The 12,990-nt window shown below is 49.1% G+C and overlaps 1 protein-coding gene across 1 annotated transcript in view; it reads left to right on the plus strand.

Annotated features, from left to right (window-relative positions):
• Positions 1 to 698: 698 nt before the first annotated feature.
• Positions 699 to 12,990, plus strand: part of VAT1L (vesicle amine transport 1 like) — a 133,553-nt gene continuing 121,261 nt past the window's right edge. The window contains exon 1 of the mRNA XM_059382098.1: positions 699 to 1,044. Within this exon, the coding sequence (XP_059238081.1) occupies positions 818 to 1,044 (227 nt within the window). The 5' untranslated portion in view covers positions 699 to 817. The remainder of the gene's footprint in view (positions 1,045 to 12,990) is intronic.

The raw sequence follows: 12,990 nt of genomic DNA on the forward strand, positions 1-12,990 counted from the left end.
CGTGTGTGTGTGTGTGTGTTGGGGAAGGAGTGTACACTGATCTTCTGGGGATCAAAACAAAAAGAGGACCCTTTCCTGGTACAGAATTCTTTTCTGAAACCTCTTTGATGACCAAAAATGGTGTAGGTAGGGAGAATTAGCCATCATAAGAGGTTCCTGGCGACGCCTGGTAAAGAACATCTGCACTGACCCTGAGGGTCTGGAGTGAAAAGACCCTGGTTTAGACTCTCCAGGGGAGTAAGTGGGATTTCTCGTTTCCCGCTTCCCAGAACCTCTCCCCCTTTCCAGCCGGTACCGGCGATTTGGGAAACAGCCCCGTTTCCCGTCTGCCCCGCCGGCCCCCGCAGATCTGCGGGAGAGGCGGCTACCCCGACTCCGGGAGGCATCCTCCAGGCCCAGACATTCCTCTCTGTCCATTTCAAGGCGCCGAGCCTGCGCCGTAAATAACAAAGTACTGCGCCCACCATGGAGGACACTGCGTCCTCTCTCTGTGTTTTATCCACGAGTCTTGGGCAAGTCTGGGCCCCGGGGCTTCCATCAAGAGCCCGATTTGAGACTGGCTTTGGGACTGGAGTTAAGGTTCCGCTTGGGCAGCGAAGAGAGGCAGGCAGCGGGGTCGGGGGCGGGAGGGGGCGGGCGGGGGCGCGGCTCTTGCGAGGATTACGGCGGAGGCTGTGGACCTTGGCGCGGCTCGCAGAGGCTGCAGCCATTGCACAGCCGAGCATCCCACATTCAACAGGAGGAACCCGCGGGAGAGGAGCCCGAGCCCACCGCGCCGCAGCCGCCGTAGCCCGTGCGCCCCGCGCCCCTGTGCGCCATGGCCAAGGAAGGAGTGGAGAAGGCGGAGGAGACGGAGCAAATGATCGAGAAGGAGGCAGGCAAAGAACCTGCTGAGGGCGGCGGCGGCTCTCACCGCCTCGGGGACGCCCAGGAGATGCGCGCCGTGGTGCTGGCCGGCTTCGGGGGGCTCAACAAGCTGCGGGTCACCAGGAAGGCCATGCCTGAGCCGCAGGACGGCGAACTCAAGATCCGCGTCAAAGCCTGGTCCAGTATCCGCGTCTTTCTCGCTTTCTCTCTTTGCGCGCTCGGCGTTCCCGGGGCGGGGGTGGCGGAGCCTCGGCGGGGCCGCTGCGCGGGGAAGAGTGGCCATGGGCGCCTCCTCCGCGCCCTTCCCGGGTCTCAGATCCTCCCGCTGCCAGCGGCCAGCTGACGCTGGGGGGGATGCAGCGAGGTGGCCCTCGCCCTCGCCAAGCCGGATCTAGCGGTGACTGGAGGGGACTGTGAGCTCTTGCGCGGGGGAGGAACGCGGTGGATGGTGGCGCCCAGCACCGGGGTCTGGAAGATTGCGCTCCGGGGGCTCTCCGTGGGGTAGGACAGCCCGGCTGCCAGGAGAGGGAGTTTGATAACACGGTTAAAAAATAATAACCGTCGGCTTACTGTGTACCAGCCTTCGTGTTTAGAGTCTTACGTGTGCTATCTTATTTAATACTTGCTGAGACCCGATGAGTTAGGTACCATCATGACACCCTGTTTCAGGTGAGGAGACCAGGGCGCAGACAGTGATTTGCCCAACATCTCGCCGCCGCTACTAACTGACCAGGTTAGGATTTGCTACTCGATCTTTTCAGCCTCTGTGCTGGGTTTCTGCTGGGGCTAGCAACAGAGTGCAGGGCTGGGGAAGTGCGTTCTCTCTCCCCACTCCTGCGCTCTGCCCCTCTGATGCCTTGGTTGGGAGAAAGGCACTGGGAAGCAGGGGGTTAGGTCCTGGAGCATCTCAGCTCGGTGAGGAGTGAGGCCAAGGCTCCCCTTTTCCCCACGAGCATCTCCTGTGCTTCCAGCGTCTCTTCTGTGCTTTTCCAAAGTGGAAAAATAAACAACCCGCGATCTTCTCAGAACTGTCCCCATCTCAAACGCAGCTCAGCAATCGGAGTGTCCTTCCATTCCCCACTCCTCCTGGGGGAACTTCAGAGTTATTCCCCGCTGGGATTCGCTCTGGAGGGCTTAAGCCTTTCTGCGTGCTGTCACTATGGGATCATTTCTCTGAAGTTCTAGGAGGATTCACTGGACCCAACACTTTTTGGTTCTTTATGCAGCAGCGTGGGAAGCACCTAAGGGGAATTTGCTCCTTGCACAGTGAGATGGACTTACCCTTTCTCATGTCTGTATTTTTGAAGCCCCCAGGAGATGCTGCTCCTAAAAGCAGCAGTCAGCTTACCTGTTCCTAGGTTAGACCCCAAACCTGGACTCTGGGACCATATGCAGAGGCAAGAAAAATGCAAAGGAGATTCTCCTCCCATTCACTGCTTTGGGAGCAGGTGCAGGATTCACATGCCAGGCTGGAAGGCAGCTGGCAAGAGAAGCGGGCGCTGGTCTCTGACTCATTCCTCACACGTATAGCGGGTCACAGTTGCCTCTAAACATGACTCTTGGGAATTCAGGGTAAGGGAAGGGGATTTTGCAAACGGGGGGATCCAGTACAATTCTGTTTTGTTAACTCTCATGAACCAAGCTGATTGGTCCCAGAAGACGGAGCTTACGTCTGCCCTTTTCACCAACAAATCCCCAATGTCCAGCATTGCTTGTCAGACAGTATGTCCAATATCAGTTACTGCTGAAGGACTAAGTTATTGCTGGATTAGTGGAGTGAGAAAAGACGCTTGGACCAGGGTTGTTGAGTCCTTATTTTTCTTCACTTGCTGGTGGAAGAATGTCTGCTTCGTAAAACTAAAACTATATACTGATAATTTTCCTTCCTTAGCCACAGATCAAAAATATTTCGTGTGTGTGTCTGTGTGTGTGCGTGCGCGCGCTTGCGTGCGCATGAGTGTATTTCATTTTGACTCTCCATTTAGGGTACGTTCAGAGAGTGAAAATGTTGAAGCTAGTTTTTAAAGAAAAGAGCATCATTTGCAGTACAAATAGGTCTGGGTTCTCTAGTCTTATGCTAATTACATAGATACTGATAGGAACTGAAGCATTTTGAAATAATAAATGTCAAGATGAAAGCCAGGAGATTGCTTTTCAAAGCCAGATGCCCAAGCCTGTTCTTTATTGGAGACACACACACACACACACACACACACACACACACACACGAATCACTGCAGATTCCCCACCCCAGTAGCTCAGAAAGCCAACGAGGCATGGGGGAACATTTGGGATCTAGTATTGCAAAGGGCCCAGACTGATTTTCATTTCCCCAGGCTGGAAGCAGAGTTAATCAGTTTTGGAAGGAAGGACTGAAGTAGGTTTGTGAAGATTACCCTCTGGGCCTTTCCTCCTCCACTGGGCTAGAATTGGCTGGCCAAAGATGCCTAGTGATTGTAAGTTTAGCCTTGGGAGCCAGGATGACTCATTCTGTATTTTTATGAATCAGCTGATGGCTTCCTGGATGAAGGTCCCCCTTTTATCTGCTCTCTATTTTTAATGGGAACCTCTTATCATCAAATAGGATATGCTGTTTCCTTGGGAATAAAGCATAGTCCATCTGAACTAGCATTACTCAGACCTGGAATGAAGGTCCAAGTTGGTCACTCTATAAATTTTATGGCAATGGAAGAGAAGAGGTACAGGGAAATGCATATTTTGTTTCGCTTACCCCCTCTCATTTATGGTCCAGTGTGATAGGTTTTATGGTAGAGCAAACTGAGGCTTGGCGATGTTGAGTAATATGCTAAAAACATCACACAGACAGTACAGTTAAGATTTGAGTCTTGGTCTGTCTCTCCTTAAAGCTCTGCTGTTTCCTTTTATTCCATCTTGTCTCCCTCCATGGAAGAGCCACAGGAAATAGGATTTACCTCTCTGGATCTTTGGCATGCAAGCTTGCTTTCCTTACTTTCTTCAAGGAATATGGTTCCTTTGATCTTTTTATGTCTGACTTTAAAGAACATTCTCTCGTGATTCCCAGAATAATATGGCTTTTCTCCCCAACTGGAGCTATGACGGTCAAATACAACTCAAAAAGAAACACTTCGGAGAGTGCAGGGTGGGAGGGATTGCAGAGTCTTCTAATTTGCTACAAGAGCATCAGCTTTGATGGGGAACCCCTTTAGTCAACCGTTCACTGAGCAATTTACACAGCCAGTAATTTAAGTGGCCAAGAAGAAAAAGCACATGGCCTTTACAAGAAGAAGGATCTGGATGTCGACCCAAGCCCCATCAGTTCCTACCTGTGTGACCTCAACAGACACATCTCAGCTTCTCCAAGCTTGCCATGCCTCAACTGCAAAATGCAGAGAATTCAATGAACCTATGTTGTTGAGAGGATCAGATGCAGGAAAGAGACTGGCTGTAGTTGTTGTGGCTGTTGTCATCGTTGTTGTATCTACGCCTATATGACTGACTTCCTGACAGTCTGATAACTTGGAGGCCATCATTTAAATCATGTAGATAATATAGGCAATGTCCTGTCACATTTGTTTCATGATGAAGAGGGAGACCTTCCTAGACATGAGGCCCAGCCCTGCCACTTGCTAACCATAGATCTTGGGTCTTGCCCCCTAGAGGCAGAGCCCAAGACAGAGATGCTTCTTTAAGTGGTTGATTGAGGGGGTGCTCTCAGGAGAATGGGAGCAAGGGAAGCAGGACAAGGAAGGAGCGAAGCAAGGATTTTGTCTCCCCTGGCTCCCACCAGGAGTTCTGGAGCATGGATTGTACATAGAGTCAATTTGACCTTGAAGCAATAGGGGAAGCCTTTGTGGCCCTGTGTGCGCCTGCGTGCACACCCACACACGCACACCCACCCCAACCCCCCCAATCCTCCCCCACTGCGCCACGCTTCTGTTTGAGCTCCATTCCTCTGGAAGGGGTGTGGGGGTTAGGGCGCCCCACTGAGCCAGGAGCTGCCTGCACTTCCAGCAGTGGGGGGATGGGTGGGTGTACTGCCCTGGAAAAAGGGATCCGACTGAGGTGCAGACATTGCCCTCTATGCTGGTTGGCCTTGATCATGTTGCTTATTTCTCTAAACTTCAGTTTCCTGATCTATAAAATAGAAATGATAATAGCACCTCCCTTTACAGTGCTGTAATGGAGCTGAAATGAGATACAGTGTATAAAGACCTTTTTGGTGATGCCTGGCATATAGGAAGTGGCTCATAAATGATTGCTATTATTATTTAAACTATTATTCTTGGTTTCCACAGCTACCATGTACAGTATATAATTCAAACAGGAACTTTTGGGGTGTTAAAAGGGCACTGATTAATAATTACTCTGGAGCAGGAACAGATCAGAATTCTTCTAGGCAGATTAGGGTACATGGTCCCCCCCATAACTGCTAAGGTTCAGGTCTATGCCTTTGCTGCCAGAAGTCTTGTTACAGTGAGACTTCTCTTGGATGGAATCTAGGAGGATTTGAGGCCGAGGGTCTCCAGGCTGGGCTGCAGAAATATATTTAAGTGGCCATTAACAAGCCTTGTCTGGTTTGTGGCTCAGATTGGCTTGTGATGGAAAGGCACTAATGGACTGGGGACATTTATTTTCCCCAGACTGATTTACGGAGAGAGGCCACATGAAACTGCTAGAATGAGAGCAGTTGGATGAAAAATGGTCCCAGCCGGTCATGGCTCTATTGGCTGATCTGAAAATGGGCCGAGGGCAGGCCACACTAAAGGAAGCCAACCCACGGGGGGACTCTAACATGTCACAGGAATGGCACGCATTGGGCTAGGGGAGGGAACTAACATTTGCCGAGCACTTGTTAGCAGCCACACACTGAGTTCCCTGCTGTGTACTTAGTTTCAGTTTATCCTAACGACAACTCAACAATATCAGTACCACTGTCTCTATTTTAAAGATGAGAAGCTGACATTCAGAGACATGGGATGATCCCCAACCACTAATCCAAGTCGGCCTGTTCCTGGACTCCTTACGTTTGGGAGAATCAGAAAGACTCAGTGACAAAGGTACAACAGAGAAAGGCCTGAGAGACCCAGGGGTACAGAGAGGCAGACAGGCACCAAGCCTGGAATCAGGAATACAAAGAACCGTGCTTGCATTTGACTGAATCGAAGTATAAATGATTAAGACTCAAAATGGTACAGTGCCATCTCGCCCTCCCAAAATGGCCATTGTATTTCTAAACCACGCCCATGTCCCTTTATTGCTGACTGACGGGACCCTTTAGAGATCTACTTAAGATCAGATTGCTAGGACTGTTGGTGCAGAATGCCCATGCTGATTTAACACAGTCACCACTCCTTGGATCCACTGGGACATTCAGGTTCCTTCCTCTTCCCTCCTCTCTCCACTGGGCTATCACTACATTAGTGACTTGACTGTAGGATACCCCCAAACGGCACAGCATTAAAGTGTCACCGATACGGCCAATCTAATGAAACATGGCCAATATCATCTTTCCCATGTGTATTCAAATAAACAAGTGGAGCACGTGAGGTTAAGTGACAATGACGTTTGTAAAGCTGAGAAATTGCTTGGAGGGTCTCTAGTACCCAAGCCAGGAGCCTCTCTGGCATGGAGGTAGGAACAAGGTGTTCTGGATCACTCTGTTGGATAGAGATGTCAGGATTTGACAGAAAGGGATGACTCTGTGCTGACTCACTCTGAGCCCTGCTTGGTGACAAGGAGATGAAGATGCTACTTTAGGGATCTTACTTATTCATGAAAGTTCGCGTCTGCCCATGAACTGTGTCCTCCCTGGTGAGGCCTGGGAATAGAGACCAAGTCTGCTTTTCATCCAATAATGGGACGGACTTCTTGCCCTCCCAGCAACTGGAGGAAGAAAGGAAGCCCAGAATCAGTGGTTCTTCTATTTCATAGAAAAAGGAAGTACAGAACATCTCATAGAACATCTGGCATACAGTAGGTTCCCATAAATAGCGGCCCGATCTTAATTATATAGCAGGTGGCCCGTGATGGGCAAAGGAAGCAATGACTGATAATCACGTTCATCCTACCCTCTCCTTGCACCATCTTTGGAGCAACAAAAGCCCATCGCTGTCCTCCATTTTACACTGGACCCTCATAACCCCATTAGGTTATCAAGCTTACTTTCCAAGAGAAGAAAGTGGGACTCAGAGCTAAGGTGGAAAGAGTGAGAAGCTACAAGAGTTCTGAGTTCAGACCCGAACTCTGCCTCACCATGGCTGTGTGATCTTAGTCAAAGAGCACTTTCAACTTGCCCACATCCTCATTTTGGTAATTACACTTACTTTTTGGTGTGTTAGGAAGACTACAGTGCTGACTGTCCCTTGCACACCGTGGGTATTCAGGAAGGGTTCTTTGCCCTCCTCAGTCACTCAAGCTGTAAAAAAACAGGTGGGAATTGGATGCCATCCTCTGGTCCTTGGTCCCGCTGTTCTACCAAACTACACAGGCACCAGGGAGCAGGGGGCTGGCTTTTGAGTCTCAGTCCCAGGGCTGGAATGGATCTGGACTGATCCACACGGGAGGCAGCATGATTTCTCAGGTAGCTGGGGTGCAGAACAGTACAGCCTCTGGAGTTCGTTCCCTCTCATTCAGAGGAACCCAAATCCCACGACCTTTGGGTCCATCGCTGGCATTCAACGCTAACAACAGAGCTCCTCCAGGCATGGGGGAATGGTACCCCCATGACCCCAAGTTCCTGACATTTCTCTTAATAGGGATCTTTTTTGGCACCTTGGCATTTGTCATAGAAGAAGAAGTTTAATTAGATACAAGAGGAGCCTCTTCATAGGAAAAGGGCAGCAGGCGTGTAATCTCAAATTAGTTTGATTCCTCTGTGTGTGATCTCACACAGAAAATCAGTTGGAGCCACGGTATTAAAATGAGTAAATTTAATGTTTGAAGGCCCAGGAGACAAAATATGTGCTTCAATGAAGGAGCTGTTTCATCTTTGAACGTGATATTTTCTTGATGAAAACACGCAGTCAGCTTCTGTCCTCAATCCCGGTCTGTCAGTGACCCTTGACCCCTCAGCTACGCCTCACCCCTCTGGCATCGTTCTGGAGCCAAAAGCGTGCTAAAGAGTGCTTTCCCAGACAGAACCCCCTTGGGAAGTGAAAGCATTGGGCCCTTTTACTCTAGACTTGTCTAAATGGCTGTAGTCCCCAGAGCCCAATGCAGGATCATTATCTTCTGTGAAGGGAATGATCATGATTCATTTCTTGGGCTGCCATTGACTACGCACCAGACTGGATGAAAGGAAGGATGCTTTTTGGTTATAGTTAATGTCTGAAGTGAAACAGACCTGAATTCCAATCCTGGATCTGATGGTGTTAGCAACCTGTCCAACCTTAGGAAAATGTCTTCAGCTTTTATCGTCTCAGTTTGCTCATCTGTAATGTGGGTATAATTACAGCACCTGTGGGGTACTTTTTTGTGGGAGGGTAAAAAGAGACAATACATCTAAAGTATCTAGCAATGGTGATATATTTAATATTTGTTGAACGAAGTCCTTGTCACATAGTATATGTTAAATATGTCGTAGTGGTAGGGAGGAGACACAAGGAATAGGACATTACAAAGTCCCTCCATACTTCATGAAGTTTTCTGGATGGAGTCCCTATTCAGACTCCAAAGGGTACAAGATCCTTATGTCAAAAGTAGCTTGGGGGCGCCTGGGTGGCTCAGTGGGTTAAGCCTCTGCCTTCAGCTCAGGTCATGATCTCAGGGTCCTGGGATGGAGTCCCACATCGGGTTCTCTGCTCAGTGGGGAGCCTGCTTCCTCTTCTCTCTCTTTCTGCCTGCATCTCTGCCTACTTGTGATCCTATCTGTCAAATAAATCAATAAAATCTTTAAAAGACAAACAAACAAAAAGTAGCCCAGACAGGATGTGCCATTGTGCCATGACATACACCAGAAGATTCAGATGAATTCCTGAAGGAACAAGAGAGGAAATGGAGCCACGATGTACTGTGCTCCTACTGTGTGCCAGAAGCTGAGCCAAGATCAGAGATCTTCAAAAAGAAGACCAGTCACTTCTGCTCTGACTTCTCTTTCCTTTATTTCAGTCATGCCAACCATCATGGTGAAGTTGTCTCTGGCCTTCTAGGCTCTCCCCTCTTCCCTTCCATGTTTTGTCTTCTCCTCACAAGGTAGCTTCATGGGCTTCTCCTGCAACGAGCTTCCTTCCTGAGACTAGGAGACATGGTGGCCTTCTGCTGCAGATGGCTCGTGCGAGGTTAGCAAGGCCCAATGCAGAGCCCCAACTTTTTCTCCCAGTTTTCAAATATCAAGGAAGGAATCTTAATGGCCCTTTGTGAATCACATACTGGACACTGGATCTCTCTTTCTCTCTCTGCCTGACCCAAGGGAATGACGGGCTTGGCCACTTTTGCATCTTGTACCCTCCTACCCTGAGGGATGGAGCATAATGATTGCCCTACTAGGAACACACGAAGTGAGTGTGTATGTGTGTGTTGGGGGGTGGGGTGCGTAGATACTCTGAAAGGAATGGAAGGCAGTTAACAGAAGACAGGGGTGAGAAACACACCAACTAATCAAAATGGTAGCCACCGCAGAGGATGGGAGAGTTCAATCTTCACCATAAAACGTGACAAATCAGAGATGGGACTGGAGAAGCCAGCTCTATTCCCTATCCTGGGACCTTATAGTCTCAGCACAGAGTGACTGCATCAATTTAAAAAATGACATATATCATATTTCCAGCTTGGAGGCCCACTGTCTTTTAAATCTCTTTGGTAATCCTGGAAGTTCTAGAAACTTGCTCTATTATCATATAACTGTTGAACACCAAGCCTGGTGCTTGGTTAACAATAGGCACTCAATAAATGTCTGGGGAATGAACGAATTCATTACCAACTTTCCCCCCAAATGTTAGGTGTAGCTTTCTGCAGAAGTTACCATAGCATCAGCACTGACTTGCCTAATATAGGCGGCAGCTGGTCCACGCCCGTGTGGCCTCAAGCTTCCCTCTGTCCCCTCAGCTTCCTCTGTCAGGGGCCTCCATCTCTCCAGCGTGTGGGGCTTGGAGGGGAGACTTGAGATGCCGACGGAGCTCAGATGGTTCGGTTTCACCTGTCCTTGATACCATCTGTTCTCTTGAAACTGGACATTTGCTTTTTGAATTCTCTCATAACTACTTGCCCTTGGCTGGGAAGTGTGGGGTCTCAGACTTCGCAAGATGCTCTGTCGTTTTCTGTTCACTGACATCCCGCAGCACCGAGTGCGGGAGGCCAGGGATCTTAGAGAGAACCCTGTGGGCTGCGTCTGGGGACTGTTACTCCAGGAGGACTGGCTCAAGCATGCCTGTCCCGTGTGTCCACCCGGGGACCCAGGCGTCAGCAGCCTGGACGCTGAGACAGTATTTGGCCAGACTTAGGCGGTGCTCATGTCCCAATGTGCATAAATAACCCATCGTTACATTGTGCACCTTCCCCTCATGCAATGGTATAGGTCAGTTACATCTCAGTAAAGCTGGAAAGTAAATACATTATTTCAAACTACTGGGGGGAAAAACCCATCTTTTTAAAAATATGCAGTATAGTATGTCCATAACTCTGTTCCTACCTTCTTTGGTAGGTCTCAGGACCTTCCCCTTCCACACCTGCCAGATGGGTGCCAGGGTTTCCTGCCCTGACACAGGCAGTTCTGCTGGTTGCCCCACTGATTCTGACCCCCTCTTCTTGCCCTGTTCTGCCCCTCCTACCACACCCTGGAGCCACCCCGCCATGTTTCCCATCCTCTCCATCCCGCGTGGTGTGCCCCTCTGCTTAGGTTAAAAGCAGCCTCTGCCACCTTATGTATTCATGTCCCTGCTGTTCTGAGCTAATAAATGTAACACCCTTTGGTTAATTACTTATCGTCGCTATTATCGTAATGGCCTTTATTGAGTATCTCTGCTAAGTGTTTCATAGGCATTTCTAGGATACTGAACATTTCACAGATGAAGACATAGGATCAAAGAAGTGAGGGAATTTGCTAAAGATCACACAACTAATTAGACAAAGAGAGCTGATGTTGATTGAGCCAGGTTTCTCTCTCCCCAGGGCTTCATCTTCCTGGGTTTTATACCCATTTTCACTGCTCTGTCCTAGACTCAAACTGAAGGGTGTGAGGGTGATTTCACACCACAATCGAGCCGCTCCCTGCCCACCCTGCCCACCCTTGTATTGCCATGGGTGGCTTCATCCTGACTTACTCATATTCTCCAACTCATGGTTGCCTTAGGATGATTTTTTTTCTTTTCTCCAGAAGGCTTAGCTGCTTTCATGCAGACAGATCCATAGTGGGGCACCTCCACTGGCCCCGACAGCCTTGAGTCCTACACTGAACGCGGATGAGGCTTTCTCTGCTGCCTGTTGTGCTCTACAGCCCCTTCTCCTTCCTCCCAAAGCCCACATACCCGCTTCTTCCAAAAGACTCTCCATCAAGTTACAGACTTTCCTTTTTTTGTTTTTTAAGATTTTATTTATTTACTAGACTTCCCTTTTTTATTTATTTATTCCTTGTCTAAGATCAGAAACAATTGTTTTTCATTGGTCTACACTCCACCTAGTTCCATCAGCTCATGCGGAGCTATTAATTACATATTATTCCCGTGACTGGTCTGAGTGATCTTGTAAATAGATACTTTTTTACCCTCCCCGCTAAACTCACTGACATTGTACCTACTGGGGACCTAGTAATAAGCTCTGAGTCTGCATTCTGCATCCAGAACCCAGGACATGAAATGCAGTTAGTCACGCGCCCACCCTCCGGAAGGGTTTCTCTGCCTTCAGATCGTGGAGAGCCTTCGGTGTGCGACTGCAGAGGACTCTTTCCTCTGGGACTGCTCTTCCGTAGGAGATAAACAGCAAAGGCAATTTTCACCTTCTTATTCCCTCAGAGCCCCAACCTCTCGGTGCTCCACCAACAGCACTTGCAGGAGACTCGACTTCTTGCTTTTGCTCTTTTAGCATTGTCTTTGCTTTTCCTATTCTTCTCCTTCCCTTTTGTATCCTTGATGTAGTTGGGTCTGTTCACTCTCCAACAGAAGCCCAGCTTCCAATACAATTTCAAAGCCCTGTCAGGTTCTATGGAGTCCTTTGGAAAACACCAAAGCTAGATCCACTTGTGCTCCAGAGGAAATCCTCTCGAAAATTTCCTCTCCCCATCTCCATTCCCCCCCCCCCCCCCCGGCCTCCTGCTAACCTCCAAACTGGCCCCCCGCTACTCTTCAGACTCCCCCGGACTCTCAAATCCTGCCCTTGGATCTCCAGTCTTACACATTTATCTCTGCTCACCTTTCACGCCTCTTCTTTTATCTTCCAGAAGTAAATCTTTGCTCTTCCTGAAGCACATCAATCAAGTAGGACTTTGATCCTCTCCGTCCCCCTCCAGCCTGCTACACTAGCTTACACGCCCAGGCTGCGCGGCCCGAGGTCATCGCCTTCAGCAAGAAGGAAGGGAAGAGCTTGGATCACAGGGTCATGCTTCTGCTACTACCTCCTTCTTAGGCTAATCCCATTTAAATATTAATTAGCTAACCTTAAAAGTTCAGTTCCTCAATCACTCTGGCCCCATATCGAGTGTTTGGTAGCCACATATGGCCAGTGGTTGGACAGCACAGATCTAGACTTTTCTACCACTGCAGAATGTTCAGCTGGGTAATTTGCTGCTCTAGTCTTCACCTTATCTTTTGGTACTGAAACAACTCTTTCACTAAATACTGTTTTTATCAGTAGTGATGACTTAGGGGATCACTGTCATGTTAAAGTCAAAATGGACTGTTTCTCGATGGGGCCCTCACCCTGGTGGGTCTCCAGTGAGACGTTAAGCAGGAACCGCTTTGCACTGTCTGACACTTCCTTCTCAACTGCCTTCTCCCTGCCGTTGAGAGGGGAGATGAAACAAAAGAGTTTGGGAAAACAGGAGCAAAGGATACACCCCTTCCTAAGTGACACGTCCCAGGGGACACCTGCAAATGGGGATCGGGGCAAAGCGAGTCAGGAACCGCCCTCCCTGTGCGGGCTATGACCCCTATACCGTCTCTTGTTTTGGGGAGTGTCACGCCATGTAGTCACTTATTTGTTGATCTCTGAACT

The sequence above is a fragment of the Mustela nigripes genome, chromosome 17 (assembly GCF_022355385.1).
Source record: "Mustela nigripes isolate SB6536 chromosome 17, MUSNIG.SB6536, whole genome shotgun sequence".
NCBI classification, from domain to species: domain Eukaryota; kingdom Metazoa; phylum Chordata; class Mammalia; order Carnivora; family Mustelidae; genus Mustela; species Mustela nigripes.